The following is a 20,762-nucleotide window of genomic DNA, read 5'->3' as shown; positions in this document are numbered from 1 at the left end:
ATCTGTCATTTTCGATGTCTTTGGCTATTCAAAAATAGCAGATATACAAGCTCATAACGCAGAGCGCTATGAGATTGTAGATCAGATTTTTTTTTTTTTGTGAAAATGTGTGCAAATTTTTGAATATATATTTTTTAAAGCGAATGTTTGTAAAATATTTTGTTCCAGGGACCTCCAGAAGCAAAGATTTGAGTTAAAAATGTTTAAAAAAAAATATATGTATTCATAGATTTGCACAAATGTTCAAGATTTAAAAAAAATAGCAGATCTACAAGCTCGTAGCGCGGCACTCGGTGCCACACTATGAGCTTGTAGATCTGCTATTTTTTGAATAGCCAAAGTATAAAATAATGGTTATAGCTCAAATCTAAAACGACACAGATACGTTCCCGGATTGAATGGGTTAAATGTTAAAAAGCCCAGTGTGTGTGTGCAATCACTGGGAACAAACCCAACATTGTAATGCCTGGTTTATTCTTGGTTGCACGCCGTGTCGCACACTGAAAATGGCATATCTACAAGCTCACAGGGCACAAGCTCACACCGTCATGCTGAGACGTGTTGTGAGATTGTAGATCGGCAATTTTTGGTGCGCAACACCAGTGCACATAAGTATAAATCACTCTTTGTTCTCCCCTGAGTCTGTCTCTGACCAACTCTCTCCCTCCCTCCCCATCTCTCTCTCTCTCTCTCTCCCTCTCTCGCTCTCTCTGCCCCCCCATCTTTCTCTCTCTCAGCGGAGATGAAGAAGCAGAGGGACTTCTACCAGAAGCTAGGGATGGAAGTGCCCGGAGACATCAAGGGAGAGCTGTGTAACATGAAGAGCCACCTAGACCAACGCAACGGTACGATCTGCCCCACGCATGTCGTTAATGAACTCACACGGCAGTGTTTGTGCCGCAGTTGTGCTTAATTTACACTTAAGTGGTATGACGGTTTCCCACACCGAAAATAGCCGATCAACAGGCTCACAACACGTCGCAATGTTGTGAGCTCGTAGAGCAGCTATTTTTTTATATTTCTATATTGACAAAGTCCGGACACCAGGTTGGAAGTGGTTAAGCAACAGTCAATTTTGCCAGTCTAGAGTCTCAGTCTGACTGTGTGCCTCCAACCCCTGATGGCTGCCTGGGGCTGCTGTAAATGTGCACCTAGAGGACTGTCACACTGGCAGGCCTAATCACCCACTTACCACCCCCAATTAAGGCACAAATGGAAGTGGAACCGGTCTTGTCCCACTGTCCCATCGCCTTGTCACCGGCAGGCGGCACAGGGTCTGAGCTGCATTACCCTGCTTCTGCATGCACCCTCGCACAAATACACACACACACGCGCGACAATTTAAACCCCCACAGAAAATGAAACCTGGATATGTGATTACGACTGAGTTCAAAAGGTGAAGGGAAATGACATTGTTTACTGACAGATTTTGTTTTTTAACATTGGTTGAACCAAAGCCTATTTAATGTTGGACGGAAACAACAATTTATTATTATTAGAGAATGTTTTAGAATATTTGGACCAATAGCTCCTTCAGGAATCTAGTGGGCATAATGTCCATTGGACAGGAAGAAGATTTCATGGTACGTGATATTGTTTCTTCCAGGGTCATCATAGAAATATTCTCAAAATGGGTTAGCACAACAGAGGGAGTACAGAACAACATCGAGTTTAAGGTCTCTGGGCTCAGGGGAAATCATCAGCCTAATCACCTATTTTATTTGTAAAATGAGGAGAAACTCTTCCTACTTTTCAGATGTTTCTAATGGCTGAATAAGCATTGGGCTGATAAATTAATGGTCTGAAAAGAACCCTGAGGTTGTGACACTGAGAAACAATCGAAGAATAAGCTCTGTCCATAACTGTAATCCCAAGTTTCCAGAAGGTGGCATACCCATTTCCTGTTCTGGTTCAGTGTCCCATAGCTTTGTTTGATTGGCTCAGCAGCAGATTTGAGCAGGAAAGACAAATGACACCTTTACATGTGTTTCACATACAAATCTGCTGCCGAGGCAATCAAATGAAGATATGGTAAAATTAAAGGAGAATTCCGGACATTTTAAGTGTTATCTTTGATGTGTCGATACTCACTCACCGAGGTATGAAGTGGCGATGCGTTTTTCCAGCGATCCCCCTGTCTGTGAGTCTGGTCGACCCCCACCATTGGAATAGTGGGAGGCGCGTGGCTCAGTGAAAATCGCCTAATTCCACAGCTCCAAACTTCTTTTTTTTTCCACAAATCCTCCTCATGGTGTCTCCTGATACTTTCACATGCACTGTTTATCACTCACGAGCTGGCGTTCATGGTCAGCGACGTGAATGTTTTCCTCTCGCGTGAAATCTCGCGTCTCGCGAGATTTCCCGAGGAGCGCAGTGAGCCGAGGACGGGAAATCTCGCGAGTTCACGCGAGAGGAAAACATTCACGTCGCTGACCATGAACGCCAGCTCGTGAGAAGTTTGGAGCTGTGGAATTAGGCGATTTTCACTGAGCCACGCGCCTCCCACTATTCCAATGGTGGGGGTCGACCAGACTCACAGACAGGGGGATCGCTGGAAAAACACATCGCCACTTCATACCTCGGTGAGTGAGTATCGACACATCAAAGATAACACTTAAAATGTCCGGAATTCTCCTTTAACCGGAACAGGAAACGGGTATCTGGAAACCTGGGACTACAGTTATACACAGGGCCTATTAGAGAAGTAAAAACTTCTAGCATCCTTGACGGAACTCTGATAAGCAGACAAGTTACTACGAGTGTTATGATGATGTGAATCTGTTTAGTTTTTATATAAACAATGTCATTAACTTCACATCTTGTTTCTTTTGGGCCTGCTTTCTGTCTGAATGATTGACAACTTAAAGCCTTACTTAAGGGAAAACAAAGAATGCCCATTGACATACATAGTACGTAGCTAGCAGCATAGCCGCAGTAAGTGCTCTCTGATTTCCTAAGAGCTAAGCTCAAAAGAATGGGTCTGCTCTCTCTCTCGTCATCGCAACACACACACACACACACACACACACACACACACACACACACACACACACACACACACACACACACACACACACACACAGTGAAGCTTGTTTACTTTTCAATTTTAATATAGAGCTACTTCAGAATGTCATTGTGCAGTTGCTTGTTTGTGCATGGCTGGAAAAATCCAATAAGGGATTCACAAGTCACTTACCATACATGGTTCTTCCCCATATTCTGTGCAATGTGAAAGCACTCTAAAAGAGACTATAATAGCCAATTATTTTCCATAAGGCTGACCTCTTTTACACGATAATAATATTCCTCTAATAGATTTTAGTTACAGGAACAAAAACATTTGTATTGATTTAATTTAATTATACTGCATGAGTAAAAATGTGATACAAGATAAAGCTTGGCACCTTGAAAGAATGTTTGCATGAAAACATAGTGCACACATCTCTCAAAGGTCAAAGTCTCCACCATAGTATTTTGGTGTAGACTAGAGACTTACTTTGAATATCGTTCTGAAGCAAATCTGTGTATTTCCAGCAAGTCTTTGTTTGTGTTTAAATTCCAATCCATTTGGAGGTGTGGGAATCCAATGGTGAACTGCAGAATGTTGTTGTTGGACACTTACTTTGGTTCTAAATGTTGTGTGAACTAACTGGCTGCGACATTTACCATAAGAAAATCGTCACTCAAATCATTTTTTATGATTATTTATCGGGGTGTAAAATATTCTTATTGCTGTTGCTTTGACAAGGAGATTTGTAGTTTTCAGTAACGTAAGCTTCTCACTCCTTCTGATTGGTATGCAGAATTACCTTCTTCAGTTCAAACACAGTTCCGCTCAACTCAAACTTGAATGAACATATTATATTCATCCAATTTGTACTTAGAAGTCATGTGACACTGACTTTCTTCAATGCCCAGATGAAAGTAATATTGTTACAAGGTATTGCTCCTCAGACTGTGACCAAAGATGTTTACTCTGTTATTCTTTGTCTAGTCCCACTTGAAAATACCATTATGCTGGGCTTTGTGTGTGTGTGCGTGCGGCCCAGACGGATCTGTGTGATAAAATGACTTGAACCAAACCTATAATTGATTCTCCATCACCAAACGGTAAACTATATAGGACATGGTTGCTGGACCAAAATGATCAAGGAAACCAAACCTCCACAAGCCTGGAATAATAGTGTTTAAATTCACCATGCACAAGCAATCATCCTATTACCCGATGCTGTTTCTTCAAAAAGAGGTCACGCTTGTTTACCCTCTCTGTCATACAATACAAGCTTTCACATTTGGTATATTTGTGTCTTTGTGTATGACTGAGTGAGGAGAGAAATACTTAACCAACTTATGAATTATCACACATTTAGACATGCTGAAACAAAGGGACTGACAAACATGCTGAAACAGAGGGACTGACAAACCACATACCTCTACAACAGACAGTCATGGCCATGTTTCAAGTCTGCATTGAAGAGCAATCATCCCATTTCCAAATAGCACTGCTTGAAACAGACTTTAGGGCTTGTGCGTCTATTTGGAGTCGATGAGACTCTTCGGGTTTGATTGAAGGTTGAGTCACAATCAGTGCGCCATCTCTTATCAGCAATCAGAGGGCTTACTCTGGAGTTCATTCTGGCCCTGTCCCTCATTGCGCCTTGTGAAATTGCTTAATGGTCAGGGAAGGAAGGATTGAAAAATGAATGGATGGATGGATAGATTGCAGTAAATGCATTGGATCAGTTTACCAACACCCGCCCTAAGAGGATTGATACTTTTTTACCTGATGCCAAGGAAGAAAGCTCGGAAGTTAATTCTCACCTTGACTCCCTGTCTTTGAAGACTAAAAACCAAGCCAGAAATCGTGGTTATATTTTTTATCTTAAAAAAAGAAAAAACGAGGATTAATTTCCAAACACTTTCAGATCTCTGCTTAAAAGCTATCTGACAGTTACAGCTCAGGGTGCAGCTGCTATAGTGCTAACAAGGAACACATTACACAGCAGCAGTGGCTCAGGAGGTAGAGCTCAGGAGATTTTCACTTGGGAATCGGAATGTATCCGGTTCGATGTCCAGCTCCCCCTGGCTTGATAAGAGTCGGGAGCAGCAGATATAAAATTGTGTTTCTCAAAGTGTGGTCCAGGGACCCCCAGGGGTCCTTCAGGGGGTTCCAAGGGGTCCCCACTGCTCCCCAGCAAAATGTGTCAATATAGCATAAAAAATAATTATCAGTTTACCCACTTTAACCCTATTAAATACTGAAGTTATTTGAAAATTGCAGATTGACAAGCGTCACGGACGGTGCGCCACTTTGTGACACGTTGTGAGCTTGTCGATCTGCTGTTTAAAAATATTCGTAAAGGTTTTTAATAGGTTTCTTTTATGGCAAAACATGTTTTGAAATGGGGGGTCCGTGGCCAAATACATAACAATTTGGGGGTCCTTGACATGCAAATATTTGAGAACCACTGATACAAAAGATTCGCCCGAGACACCCAATTACCTCATAAATGGGTTTCCTGTGAGAGCCAGATGGCCTGGTTGAGCAGGTTACAGTCTTTTACATACTAAAGGGAATCCATGTGGCCATTTTCCCAGGCACCCTGGTGAGTATTGTTTTGTGCCTCGGCGATCGGCGAGCCACTGTGGCAGTCAATGGAGCTCAAGCCACTAGACTTAACCCATTCAATCCGGGAACGCATACTGTATTATTTTAGATTTTTTATAGCTTTAACCATTATTTTATACTTTGGGCTATTCAAAAATAGCAGATCTACAAGCTCATAGTGCGGCACCAAGTGCCGCCGCGCTACAAGCTTGTAGATCTTATTTTTTTATTTTTATTTGTGCAAATCTTTGAATGCATGTATTTTTTAAAGCGAAAATTTCGAACGTTTTTTTTTATATCAGTGGTTCTCAAACTTTTTTCATGTCAAGGACCCCCAAAATTATATGTATTTGTCCACGGACCCCCCCCCCCCCCCTCCTCCCCATCTCAATTTTTTTTGTTCCAGGGACCCCCAGAAGCAAAGATTTGAGTTAAAAATGTATATATATATATTCAAAGATGTGCACACATTTCACCCCCCCCCCCCAAAAAAAAAAGCAGATATGCTATTTTTGAATAGCTAAAGGAATCTAAAATGACACGGATGCATTCCCGGATTGAATGGATTAATGAGTGTTAGAGGGGAGTCATGTGGATGGCACTCATTGTATTGACAGTGGTAATTGCACACAGGTCATTACTAATATTCCAGAAGTTGAATAGTAAATTGAGGCATTACGATGTTATTCCAATGAAGCCCAATATTCACTTGATGGGTAAATAAATTAATAAATATAAATTGTGCGCGTGTATTTGTGTGTGTTTTTTTTTTTATGGATTACAGCCTTTTGGATCAAAGATGTGGATGAATAAATGAATAATACCAACCTTTCTACGGTACTTACAACCTTCTCCTCTTTCCAAACAGGCGATGCAAAATCAGAAGATCCAGCGAGTAAGGACACGGGGGAAGAGAAACCTGAAGAGGGCAACGACTATCACCGTAGTGATGAACAGGTACGACTTCATCTCCCGTCAGGCAGGAAGTAATCTTTGCATGGCCACTTGTCATTTCCTCTCTGCTGTTTCATGAAAATACAACCACACTAGGACCCCTGCACAGGACTGTGTCCTTAGTCCTTCTCCCGCCCACTCCTACTGGATGTCTGACCATTCCCGCCTGCCCCTGCGATGGTTTCATTTCTGACCACCCAGGCACCCACAGTTAATTTCTGACCGACCGCTCCCCGCCTGCATACAAAATGTGACGTTTTAGTCCCGCAGAATCCCGCAATATTTCCATTGGGTTAGACATGAGAAACATAGTGTTTCCCCTATGATGCAGTTGTAGCGGCGGTGGTGAATATTTATTACTCTAAATTAAATTGTTTCAATGAATTGTTTTTTTTTTTACATCAAAATACGAAGTCAGGTGTCGCTGAGTCACGGTGGCCCTGTGGACCACCTCCAGGCAAAGCACTCTGCGTATGGGCAAGCCAGAGGCTTCTGCCTTTTTTGTATGAAAGATCATCCTATAGATGGACCTCCTGTTCTCTGAGAAAAAGAAGAGAATAAGTGTCATCTTATAATGAGCATTAGTGAGGACCAATTATATGAAGATAGGTTGAAAACGGGTGAAGTGGTCCTTTAATATTTTCCCTTAAATAATAAAACATAATGCATCAATGCAAGGATCATATAAGACAATAACAACACAAAAACAACCGCACCTTTTTAAGCGGCTTACTGTATTATTATTCTTTTCTGTATTGAGACAGACTACGACAGTGCATTAGTGTGAATGCTAAGAAGGAGACCATATAGGCCAGGGGAATGCTCTGGTTGCATATGATCCCAGAACAAGTAGGAGCATATATGGCTGTTAAGACTGGGTTCTTTACCGAAAAAATGTCAGGTGCACACAGGTAGTGGAGATGAGCACGAGCAGTGTTGTTGATTAGCAAGATCTCTGACCAGCTAATTGGATAAAGTTATATTTGGGGATACCACACAATTCAACCAATTCACATAGACCTGCTGGAAACATCAGCTGTGTCATTCCCCCTCATTACCCTCTCTTTTCTGTTATTCATCACTTTACTCATCAATACATTTTAAGCAGAAATACCTTTAAATCCTTGTGGTTAAAGTAATGGATTTATAAAAAAACATATTCTTAGGCATAATAGTTGGCAAATTGCATTTTACGAAGGTGCTTTTGTGATATTTAATGAGGTCTCTTGAATAAAAATCATCAGCTTACGGTCTCCTGTGTGCCATGGCTGTATGATTGCCGCACACACACACACCCCTGGCTGTCACCACGGCAGCCATATAGCTAATACGTTTTAAAATGCAGATGGGCTTTTCTTGATTTCATTAGTATTCCGGCACATTCTCGCACTGCAAAATGATATCAATAATGCAGGGCGAGTGGGCTTATTATCGCCACGCACAGTCACAATCACAAACACTTTGAGTCATATTCAGAAACGGAGCCAAGCAGAGAAATTCTTTTTACCATCGCAGGACTTCGATGTCTGGAGACGCCAGCTAAAATCATTGTCACAACACGCCAGTCAGCACCTTACTACACTTGGACACTTTAGTTCTAGGCAGGCAGAGGAGGGGGTGCTGCAGTGAGGGACTGCAGGGGGGCGAAGGGTGTGCCGTTTTGACATTCAACCGTGGTGCTGAACTCACCCAGAATGGCTGGAGGCTGCAGTGAGGCATTGCGGGGGGTGATGGTTGTGCCGCTTTGACATTCAGCCATGGTGCTGAACGCACCCAGAATGGCTAACGACTGCAGAGTCGGTGTGTGAGCAGAATACAGGAAAAATCGGGGGAATTGGCTGTCAAATGTCATGGGGGGGGTGGGGGTAATAGAATGGAAAAGGTAGAGGCACAACGAGGCAAGGGATTAAAGTGAGAGATTCGGAAGAATTGGGAGTGAACCCTTCGCTGATGACATCTAGGCCTACTCACCAGCTCTTGGCTGGTGAGTAGGCCTAGATGTCATCTAGAGCCGGTCTCCAGATTGAGAGAACCATCACATGCAGAACAGAAATGTGGAAATTGAGGGTGACAAAGAAATAAGGAATAAGGATGTCTGGAGATGCCAGAAAAGAGAGAAGAACAGTGTTATTGAAGGACAGAGGAGATGAAGTGAAGGCCGCTAGAAAGATGCAGAGAGGGGTGGTGGTGGTGCAATGGGATTGAAATGCTATAATAGAGGGATAAAGTGAGGACAGAGACAGAGGCCATGGTTCGGTGGTTAAGACGCTCCCCCGTAAAGCCAAGGATCAATCCCTGCCATAGCCGCCCTCCCGTGGTGTCCGTCTGTACACCATCCCCGTCTGAAACGTCCCACTGTTTGTTGTCTGTCCAAAACAAAAGGGGCTGGTAGACTGCTTAGGCTTTGTTTTAGGAAGTCTTTACTGATAAAAATATATATATATACAGTATATATTGTTTTAGGGGATGTAAGAATTCTTTTAAATGACTTTGCCTACTGTCAGTGTTTAATAGCCTGATAGTGGAAGGATTGAAGTACTTAGTGTAGCAGTTTGTTCTCCTAAGAGGCATATTATAACTGACCTGAGGCCATTACAGTGAATTTACTCGACAGAACATGGTCAGGTTGGCTAATAATTCCCTTTTGCTTTCTGGGCTGGGCCGGGAGAGACTTCAACAATACAATTTAGTCTTAGGCTTTGTCCTTCACAGACAACCCATTAAACCAGTAAATACATTAGGTTAGTACTGTCAATGAATGTTTTAATAAAAATGACATAAAACAGTCTCACGGACACAAAGAGTTAAGCTTCGGCAATAAGTGAATTCTTTGTTGTCCATGCTTGACAACCAACTCTGTGTTTACATAAAATGTTCAGTTGAAAGCTGCTCCTACATACTTAACACTGTGTGTCAACAATTTTAATATCCTCTATGTACTGTATAAGGCTGGCTATTGGTTTACTACTATTCTGTCTGAAATTACTGATTAATTCCTAGTTTTTAATATGTTATGGTCGAGGTCCTCCGGTGGTAGGATGCACCGAAGGAGGGCAGGCATGAGCAAGGATGTGTAAGCACCACCCACTGAGGTGTTTTTCTTTTGGTGTGTGTGTGTGGTGGCACAAGTCTCATACTCAAAGTCTTGTTTATTTGGCTTAAAACGTTTGTGCCATCCCGCCAAACTGAGTCTAGCCTATGCATTACATTAGTAATCATCTGTGCATCAGTGGATGCATTTGCTCATATACTGTACATACTATATAATAATCTCATAGAAAAGCTGAAATTCACAAGACAAATAGTAAGGGCGGGGTAAGACTGTCCACAGTTCAATGTCTGGGGTACATATCCTCTCCGGGACCACAGTGGTGTTGCAGTACCCATGTTTGACGTAGAGGCAAATGCCCCCTCCACGTTGCTTATTGGTAATAGTGGCTGTCCAGTCCAGTAAAAATGGGCTACCAAACCCAGTTATTAAAAGGTCATCATAGGTCATCCGGGTCCGATCCGCTGAGCCAAGTTTCTGTAAAAGCAAGAAGACCGGGTTCCTTCCCTTCGCCTTTGACCTATACATTCAGTTCATCTAACTTGTTGTGGATAGACTGCATGTGTGAGAGAAGGACTGTTGGTAGTGCAGGAACCTTGTGGCGGTCACCGAGATCCATGCTCGTACTACTACTACTAGGCCCCCTCTTGTTTTCGCTCTACACTAAATGATGACCAAATTGGGAGAAAAAGGCAGTGCTGTTGCATCAGTCAAATCTCTGAGCACTATGAGAGTACTACTGCGTAATGATCCTACTAATGTAATGTAGCGTAATGGAAATACCCCAAAGTGAGCTGCTGAAATGCTGTGAGCTCACACCGCTCGCCACCCTGGCTTTAATTTCACATTATGAGCCCTACCCCATCATTTCCACAGCCCCCACAGTACACCAACATGGTGGGGTGGAAGTGGGCTTTATATTTGATAGCGCTACACTTTGCTTACTGGCAGGTGGGCGGGGAAGGAAAGGGGAGACCATTTGGCGCTGTTGGTGTTTGTATGATAGCAGAATAAAACAATTGTTTTTGTTAAAGTAATCGCTTTTCACTTTCTGCTCAACCTCCCCCCTTCATCACGTTCTAATCTCCTGAGTCTCCAAATGTCCCTCCAAAACACAGTGATGAGCCACTTTACCTGGGTGACCATCTCTCGGGGGGGTGGTCAGGCTGCAAGAAGCCTGAAAGCCCATAATGCGTTCTGTCTCCTGCAACTATGGCCTGCCAAGATCATATACTCTTGGGGATAAACAAGAGCGTGAAGCGAGCTGTACCCTCTGCGTGCAATGACAATGGCGAGCATAACAATACAGCCAGAGGCTCAGTAAGAGCTGCACTGCATGTTACGGCACAGCAGAATGTGTTTTGTTGTTTTGTTCTCAGTGGGAGATTGGCTTTTGGTAGGGCAAATAGCAGTCCTTTGGGAATGAATAAGGTTTGGGCTGTCCTTTTGGTACAACTGAGTTCTGGAACGCTTGAAAATATGTGGTTATCATTCATTCACACAAAGCATTTTCTGCACTGTTGGTGCATATCTAGATTAATATATTAGGAGGAATATTGAAGAAGAATTGATTTGAAAATGCTGCATTAAATGCATCCCGGGAGGCTTTGACAATAGCTGCTACTGTATTCCCATCAATTGCCAGGGTGTTGATGGCACCATGCATTCAACATTAAAGCCTCCTATCCTTTACTTTGACACTTAGAAATAGCACATTGTAAGTGGTTAAGACTGTTTCCAAGGTGAATGTTAGACACAAAATGATATTCACCTTCTGCAATTTGTGCGTGTGTGTTTTCCTCCCAACAGGTCAGTATCTGTTTGGAGTGCAACAGCAGTAAACTCCGGGGACTGAAACGCAAGTGGATCCGCTGCTCGGCACAGGCCACCGTCCTCCACCTCAAGAAGTTCATCGCCAAAAAGCTCAACCTGACATCGTTTAACGAGGTATAGATCAAAGCCATTGTAGTCTGTGGTTGAGGCAGCGTGACTAATCATTAGTTGTTCTATTTTATCTCACTCTCTCATTTTTGCCATCTGTCACGAAGATGAGTGGGTGGTCTTCATCATAGTCGTCTGCTCCCAATAAACACTGAATTCTGTTACCGACAGTGAGGCTTTGCAACGTGCTGCTTTGTCAAAGAATGTGGTGCCATTTTCTCCCTGCTGCCATTCGTACAGACACTTGTGATCTCGGCCAGGCTGACAGAAGCTGCGCATTCATGAGGCACCGGCTTAACAGATTAAGTCAAAAGCTAGAAAGAGAGACAAAGAAAAGGAATGCAATCTTCGGAAATGATTGCTGCGTGAAAGTAGAACCTATTTTCACGGATAGGACCCCCTCTGGGTTTGAAATGCGGAATGACGAATTTCAGGTGACTCAGAATGACTTAATTTGACAAGTTTAGGAGTTTGTCTTGGTAGCATTGGTCTCATGTGACATGAGATTGAGCACTGCATATCGACACATGATGCAGACATGACTTAAAGGTAGGGTAAGTGATTTTCTTTGGTTAAAATAAGTGTTAAATAGCTCTATATTCTGATAGTACTCATTGCTATAGAGTGTCTAAGGAGTCTCCTTGTCTCTCCAGCTCTTTATAAAACAGAAAATGCATTTTCGTTTCAGTTTCAGTTTAATTTCCGATTTTATCCAAACAAGATAGAGAACTCAATCAGGATATAGATTAAACAAGTGAAATTGGAAGTGATGACACTAAGAAATGAGCAGACAAAATTGGAACTGGAACACTATTAAAATCTTAAAAATGGGTACTTTCTCCTGATTGGCTGAGATTTTGACACCTACCGGAAAATGTATTTTCTGTTTATTAGAGAGCTGGAGAGACGGGGAGACTCCTGTTACTGAACAAAAACTCTATAGCAATGATTACTATCAGAATATAGTGCTTTAACTTTTTAACAAAATACTTTTTGTTTTAACCAAAAAATATCACTTACCCTACCTTTACTTAACCGATTGACTGCCAGAGTTATTTCAGATTTTTTGCTTTCTCTGCCAGAGATTTTTCATTGAAAAAACTAAAAGTACTCAGGAGCCGAGATACAGAATTTTTAAGTTAACAAGGAAGTGGATAGGAGTCTAGATCTTCGAAAAATCATATCTCCTTGGTCTTTGGGTCTCCTTGGTCTCAGTGCTAGTCATTACAATGGGTGAGAGACTGAATCCTTATAAAGGGGTATTATATCAAGATGATGGTAATCATGTAATGGGAGAGTACCATCTACAGGCTATTTTCTTGTTGTTTTTTTGCCTTCCTGATCATACAACCCTTGACTACTCAGTGCTGTCAGTTCTGAGAGGCTGGGTGCTGTGACCACAACTCACCAGCAGGTGCTGCTGTGGATGTTTTCCCCTCTGTCCGTCTCTGCCTGTCTCTCTCAGTCCCTATCATTTAATCCTTGCGAAAGCCAGTGTTGCTCAACAGCCAGGTGACCTTGTGCCAGACATTGAGCTCTTCCATGCTCATTGTAAATCCATGTGGATCAGAGCTAAAGGACCAGGATAACAAATGAGTGTGGCATTGAAAATGTTTAGCTCTCGTAGACCGAGCTCAATTTTTAAAGCGACAATCTGTAAATTGTCTCCTCCCGATTCAATACAAATTGGGGCTTGCATCTAGTGTCCAATCCGATGCGCTGTCTGCTTCAAATAACTTTATTGACATTGTCGACCAGTATTGTAGGTGTCCTACCCGACCCCAGAGTAAACATTTCTCAATGGAAGATTAGGGAGACCACCACCATCCACTGCAGATGTGCTCTTTATAATGTATTAGCATACTCTACCATACAGACTAGTTCAAATAACTTTTCATTCATTAAAATAACCGTATTGTAGCTATAACACTGGCATATTGCGTCATTTGCTTTGTCTATACTGGGTCTCAACTTTATTCTTTGAGACACACATACAGGTATTTGGGGCAAATCCACCACTGCATACATAGTAGCATTGCTTTTGTGAGACGGATCTCACACAAATATTTTTCAGTCCCAGCGAAAAACTATGGTTAAGTATTGTAGTGCAGGAACCTGCACACAGTGCACAGCAACCACCATATTGTGAAGAATGAAGACACTATGTCTAGATAATCATTTTTCAAGCACCTGAGCCATGACAATTAGCCAAATCCATGCACAAGAACCACCCTTGCTTGCACCTCCAACCACTCATGACATCGATTCCTATCAGAATCAGGTTTATTGTCACATCACAGGTTTACAAAGTAAAAAAGTGGGTGAAATTTGCTTTCGTACATCGTTCCCATCGCAACGTTATATCCATAGAAAGAAGAGGGGGGGGGGGGGGTCAAACAAGAGAACCCATTTGCACAGAGCTTGTGTCACTGTAACTACTTGTGTCCCAGTGTGAAACAATTTGAGAACCACTATTTAACGCTGTTATTCATCAAACCTCACAGAGGAACAGGAGGGTTTCTTTTTCCTCTCTCATACAGCTGAAACCCCCTTCAAATAAGCTGCTTTAAAATCATCATCCCAACCGTCTTCTCTTCACAGCTGGACATTTTATGCAACGAGGAAATCCTAGGAAAGGACCACACTTTGAAATTTGTCGTTGTGACGAGATGGAGATTTAAGGTAACTTATACTGTTGGACACAGTTTTTTTAAGTTGGAGCCCACGAGGGGGCACCGGGTGGGGCCAATTGGAAAGGAGAGGGAATAACATTATTGAGCCAGTTCAACCACTTTCAACCTGTGGCCCTATTTTGGGTATGACATAAAAGTGGTGCCACCAGGAGCTACCTGGTAGCTTGGGCTTTTAAGGGCCCACAATGTGAAGACTTATGTTAACCACTTAAACCCTATACTTGGTTGGTCAGAGTCCTTGACTGCTATTTCCTGTGAAAGTTTTCCCCAGTATACGGATGCTGGGGTTTAAGTGATTAATATGGCTCATAATTTGTGTTGCATGTCACCCGTTTCCTCTCATTCCACTGTACTGTCCAGTGTGGTCAAACAAATTCCAAGATAATTGATTTTTACCCCCTTTCTTTAACGTGAGTATATACTTCTCAATCAATTTATGATTGATTGACACCAAAATAAGAATAATGCGTACCCTGATTTTGTCTCTACATCCAGACATAGATCACTTTGTGATTTCAGCGTGTATAAGACTTTGCGTGTGGTGCTGGTAGTGTAGGAATGTAAGCTGGTGTGCGAGTGACATTAAGAATTTTGACTTAAATGTCACCGTGTAACTTTCCTTGTTCTACCCGAGATTTAAACCGCGGTCCCCCGCACAACTATTGACATTTTTTTAACCACTGATCTAATAGAGCACACCTTCTTACACAGGGGGTAAACAAAAAAAATTACATTTAGGTAGTACAACTTGTCAACCAGTAGTGGCCCTACCAATACACAATACACATTTCTCAATAGAAGAGCTGGGAGACCAAATACAACCACTTCACTTATATTGTATTAACGTACAGATTGGTCACAACATTCTATTCATTTAAAAGAAGTGACATAGTGTAGTTTTTCATTTGCATCTGTTAGCTGTGCCCTTACAGTTTTTGCTTTTCATTGTAGAAATTCTTCCTCTTGTTTCACTATCGTCCCAGCATTGGTGAACGCACGTCTTGGTGATACAGAGTACTGCTGGTTTTTATTCTCTGTAATCCAAGACTGTTGTTAATTTGATAAAAGTCTCATTCTCCAAGACCATCGTTGAGTCTTGCATTGAGTTCCTGTTTGGTATCTTGTTTCAGAAATCTCCCCTCCTGCTCCACTACAGACCGAAGATGGATCTGCTGTAGTATGAACGGACAGGCGATGGTTGGTTTAGTGGCCCTGTTGCTCTGTGGACCGTGCAGAAACCCTTTTCTAATTTATGCAGAGACGATCAACCCAACCAACCAGCCAACACCAAGCAAACACTCACCGCAAAAGTCCACACAAGCCAGCAATGACAAAGACATGCGTACACTCACACACACACACAAAGAAACAAACAAAACAGCAACCTCCAGCACAGATACTGCAACACACTGGTGGGTTTTTGGAACTAAAAAACATTTTCTTTTGTCCGCTACATCCTAGATATGTGAAAAAAAGAACACAAAATGGAGAGAAAGCATATATTTATACTTTTGTACAGAAGAGACCCTTGGAATCAAGACACTACTGGTGCTCTGTTTACACGCGAACAAGATGTCGGGGGAGGGGGGGTTATGTGACCATCTTTCTTTTTCCATTAATTCTTTTTAGAGTTTGACAGACTCCAACCTCCTGATGAAATGAGGAAGGATATTTTTTTTAATAAGCAATTCTAAAAAAAAATCTTTGGGGGGGAGACTTTTTAAAAACTCATTTTGGGAGCACAGAAAGTATATAATATGTTCTAAAACAAGATGTTGTTTTTTAAGCTGTTCATCAAACTGTGCTGTTTTTTTTTTCTTAATCTTTTTTTTGTTTTGTTCTGTTTTTGTTCCCCCGTTGCTATTATTGGGTTTCCTGATGATTGTTGATTGTGAATAGGCTAAAAAAATGTGTAGTAATTTATGTTCTATATTATCAATATTGTACATAAAATGTCATTACGAGAGATTGAAGAAAGTAAGAAAGAGAGAGAGACTTTAGACTGTTAAAAAAGATGGATCCCAGAAGTGCTAAATATCTATAGGTCTGACTACATGTATGTCATGGAGGTGATACAGTATAATTAGGATTTTAAAGACAGACTCCCTATCGGTATCAAAATGTATAAATGCATCTTTATGTTGTCTGAGAAAGACACAAAAGCAAATATATCATATCCTCTGCCATTTATAGGTATATATGTGGAGCCTAAGTATGTTGCATTGCGATGTCAGCATTATAATAAGACGTTATGACAGTTGAGGGAAGCAGAACACTTCAAACCTTTCCCACCCATGTTGCTCATCTCACCTGCCTTCCGTGGAGTATCGTTTACCATTATTATATATATATTTTTGTTATGATTGTTTAGTATTCAAGCAGAATCTCATGGGTTATGCTATACAGAACATTTGTGTCCAAAATATGATGGGGAGATGTACAATGCAATATGCAGCAACTGTGGGCAGAGAGGAAACATTATTTGCATATTGATTTTAATCTAATTAAGATTTGCACCAGTCCTTCAGTCCTTAATATCCGTCCTTGAGTTTCTTCAGCCAGTTTTTACAGTGCACCAACCTGCCCTGGTACATCATTAAGCCAGTAATCACACCCATGTGTGCTCACAGCTCTACGGGCATAGTACACCCAGCAACAGATGTTATCATGCTCCTTTGATAGAATGTATCTCCTCCAGTCAGGCTTTTTAAAAGGTTTGGATGTTTTAAAAAACATCTCGACTTAGTGTACCTGTATACACTGTATAGTTCTTTTTTTTTTTCTTTTCCGAAAGTCTAGGGGGATTTTAATTCAATCGTGAAAGGCAGCAACTCACTTGCCATAAATGCTGAAGAGCAAGTGTACAATACGGTTCGCTTTTTCAAGACACCGATTGACAAGTCTTGAGAATTAGTCACAAATTCAGGTACCACACAGGGATACTTTATTCTTTCTTTTGAGCATTTTGACAAAATCGATGACTACTGTTTGGTCATTTTGGTGCTTATAAATGTATGTATTAATCTTGGTGCAGAATGTTCTTTAGCAGCATACTGTCTTTTATTGTGTGACACAGTGCAACCAAATGGGTTGTTGGACAAAATAGTCTTAATTCTTAATGGGTCACCTTAGTGTTCAGTGTAAACCACTGATTTGTTTTATCTTACTCACAACTGGACCCCAGAACGCCATTTCAGACCTCAAGGAGCATTACCTCACTGACTTATCCTCGATAAGAGTTTGACTTCTAAGAGTTAGTTTATTTTTTTTCACCCTTTGCATTGTTCCTTGTATGTACACACAAAAGGCGTATGCAATGTCCAAATACAGGGTTCCTACACAGATTTTGAAAGGGTGGGACAAAGTATAGAAAACTTCAAAAATATGGGATTTGAAGCTCTCCAGATAATGAAAAGTTAAGAAATTGCACACAAAAAGTATGAAAAATGCTTGCTGTTGAGTTAACATACATATGGATGCCTTTTTATTTGAATTTATTTTGTAAACCACAATTTTACATTATTTTCATGATATTGATTATGAAGCATAATCTTCAGCTATAAGGATGTTTGGCTCCTGGACAGTCATAGACCCAGCCATCGTAATAATTTTGTTCCACCAATCAAAAGCTTTTGAAAAGGAATATCATTTTTAAATTAAGAAGTAGGAACCCTGCAATGAAGGTCCTATGTTGTGCATATTAAAAGTCCCGTTTCATACAGCTCAACCAAAACTAATTTAATTTTGGTCAGTCTGTATTTGCAAATGGTCCTTTGGGTTTTATTAGTGTTTTATTGTACTTGGAGTGCATGATGGGCAGGGTTTGCTGGATCATGGTCACAAGTGTGTGACCATGCAAACATCTTTTCTGATACTATGTGGTCCAGTGTAGTAAGTTACCCACCAACATCCATGTAGAACAAAATATAAGTATTTACAATTTTTAACTGGCCCAAATCTGAATTATGTGTTTTAAGTCATTTTCTGTCACTCACTCCAAATCTACCTAAACATGCCTTTTGACCTTAGCTTAGGCCATCCAAATTCCTTGTCATTTTAAGTGTTGTCACCTCTCAGTTCCTATGTAAGCATACATTACTATAACAAGCCGTCACATGTTCACAATCTTTTCTTGAAGCATTTTAGCCGAATAATGCCCCAAAGGTGCTACTACACACATATAATCAAGAAAACAAAAAGAAGAAAAAATTATTATCAACTGCAAATACTTCTGTTCTATGCAGTGCATTCTGCTTTGTGTTGTAAGAGTGGTTGCCATTGGAACAAAGGGTACATTATTTTCTTCTCCATTTTTTATTTTCTTTCACTTTAACCGTTTTGTATTCTGTGAGTCCTGTTCAAGAACCCTGTGATTTCCTAAAACAAACTCGGGGCATGAGGAAAAAGGGGCAGGATGTTGTTTTTGGGGGGCTTTGCCACAGTGAAGGTTGAAGGTTGTTTTTTTTGTCTCCCTACCTATGGTGCTTTTATGGTGCTAACCTGTCTTACCTTTAACTTCTTGAAAAGATTGGAGATGTTGCATTTTCGGGGGAACCAGCACAGCATTTGACTTCAGCATGGCCTCTTTCTTTAGAGGTCATATGCTATAAATCGTGTGTGTTAATTACATTTTTGCTGTTTTACTGCATAGATTAAGACAGTGCAGGCTTTTGATTTGTTTGTCTTTGTTTTTCCCAGAAATTGAATGCGTGCTCCAGCAGGCAGAACAGGGGGAATGTCAAATAATGCACAGACCATGATGTGGTGTGGTTGAATTGAAAACCAAAAGAAAAAAATGGTGGAGAGAAATCGTGTGTGCGATTCACGATGCCCCTCCTCAAAGACACACTTATATTCCAGGCTTCTCTATTTGACCTGCAACGTCCTTCAGCAGAATGTTTGCAATTCCCAATACTGGATTCTGGCTCCTCGCCGGCAATTCATTGGCTTGGCAAAGTGGTGGGTCCAGAAATGGGACCGTTGGTGGTGATGTTCAAATGTTTTCCATAGTTAACCCCATCCCCATTTTCCTCTACCACCCCAAAGGGATGCTAGACTTTCACACAACCTCTGATTGTAAGTGCAAAGTGTGTGTGTGTGTGTGTGTGTGTGTGTGTGTGTGTGTGTGTGTGTGTGTGTGTGTGTGTGGTGTGTGTGTGTATAATTAGCGAACACTGACTAATTTATATTCCACCTATGGTTCAGGAGAATGGGTCGATTGTTCATGCTTTTATCAGGCCTGACATTGAGACATCAGTGCCTGATACGCTCGACAAGCCGAAGCTGTAAGAGGCTTATAGGAAGCCCCTGATTCTGCCTGGCTGCAGACAGGGTTTCGATGTCGAGGCTTAAAATATGGTTTCCAGTCACAGATGCAGACTACAGCTCCTGTCAAAAAGCCTTGCCTCTTTGTACACCTAGCTTTCACTGACTTGACCTAGGAACACCTGTCAGACCCGTTTGTTATCTCCCACTAACATCCATGGCAGGCGGATAGGAGTTGGAATTGGTGAACCATGTGAAATTTTGGTTCTAGGTGGTTGCACAGGGTTTAAGTGGACTGAGCACATATTGTGAAGGACAAGGAAAACTATCTATTTTCTCTGTGAGGTATTGGAAAGGCTATTCTCTGAAGGCAGCGAGATTTGTTTTATTGCTCGATCAAGATGGCAGCAAAACTACTCCCAGGAACTTAGAATGGCTTTGCTATTGGTGGTAATGTTACCGTTCTGGGAATGTGATAGCTTCTTTTTTGCTGTTTAGCTCCTCTTTTTCCTCCTCCTTTGCCTCCCTTCCTACTCCCTCCTTTCCAGGTCCTCAGTAAAGCTTAGTAATCTCACAGCCAGTCAAAATGAATGAGGTAGAGTGAATGTGAATTGTGACGGACTGCTGGGTCAGTCAGACACACCCAGACTGGCTTAAATGCTGTCTGAAAGTACTGTATGTGTGTTGGGGGGGCTCACACCACAGCATCCTGCAAAAAAGAAAGAGAGAAAAAAAGCACAGTAAAATCCAATTTTACTGATTGCCTGGCAATCCAAAGTATCACCCTCGATTTGAGTCATTGGTCAGGTTATACTTTGGACTGTGCTTTCAATTTTCCTCACCGTAACTATCACCAAAGCCCTTTCAGTTAGTCTCATTTTTCCCATTGATGTGTGATCAAAGTTGCGGAGACTGCTGATTCTATTCATTTCTTTGTGATTTTTGGGAATCAGCCCACAGTCACCAACTCTTCACAGTGGCATGCCCTCATGAGCCATAGCAGATGTCATCAGTAAATCTGTCCAATTTTGTATTATTGTTATTTATTTATGCTGTAAATAATGACTCCTGCAGTAGCTTATTTGTTGATGCATTTTTAAAGAGATTTTGCTCTCTTGTGCTCATGAATTTGTATCATTTCTCTTCAAAAATATTTTTCCCCTTCTCCTATTTCTTTGGTGAATACATACCGGAGTCATGCTTTAACTGTTAAGGCTTAAATTATGAATTTGAGAGTTGATTTGTTTTTTGT

General features: G+C 41.4%; 1 protein-coding gene across 1 annotated transcript in view; it reads left to right on the top strand.

The window, feature by feature from the left end:
- Positions 1-20,754, top strand: part of pcgf3 (polycomb group ring finger 3) — a 65,895-nt gene extending 45,141 nt beyond the window's left edge. Inside the window, exons 6-10 of the mRNA XM_080417068.1 lie at positions 738-845; positions 6,477-6,565; positions 11,421-11,558; positions 14,154-14,234; positions 15,376-20,754. Coding sequence (XP_080273194.1) covers positions 738-845; positions 6,477-6,565; positions 11,421-11,558; positions 14,154-14,234; positions 15,376-15,423 — 464 coding nt within the window. The 3' untranslated portion in view covers positions 15,424-20,754. The remainder of the gene's footprint in view (positions 1-737; positions 846-6,476; positions 6,566-11,420; positions 11,559-14,153; positions 14,235-15,375) is intronic.
- The last annotated feature ends 8 nt before the right edge of the window (positions 20,755-20,762 follow it).

This window comes from Gymnoscopelus braueri (assembly GCF_963280865.1).
Source record: "Gymnoscopelus braueri genome assembly, chromosome: 20".
NCBI classification, from domain to species: Eukaryota; Metazoa; Chordata; class Actinopteri; order Myctophiformes; family Myctophidae; genus Gymnoscopelus; species Gymnoscopelus braueri.
This window is presented reverse-complemented; position numbering and strand designations above follow the sequence as displayed.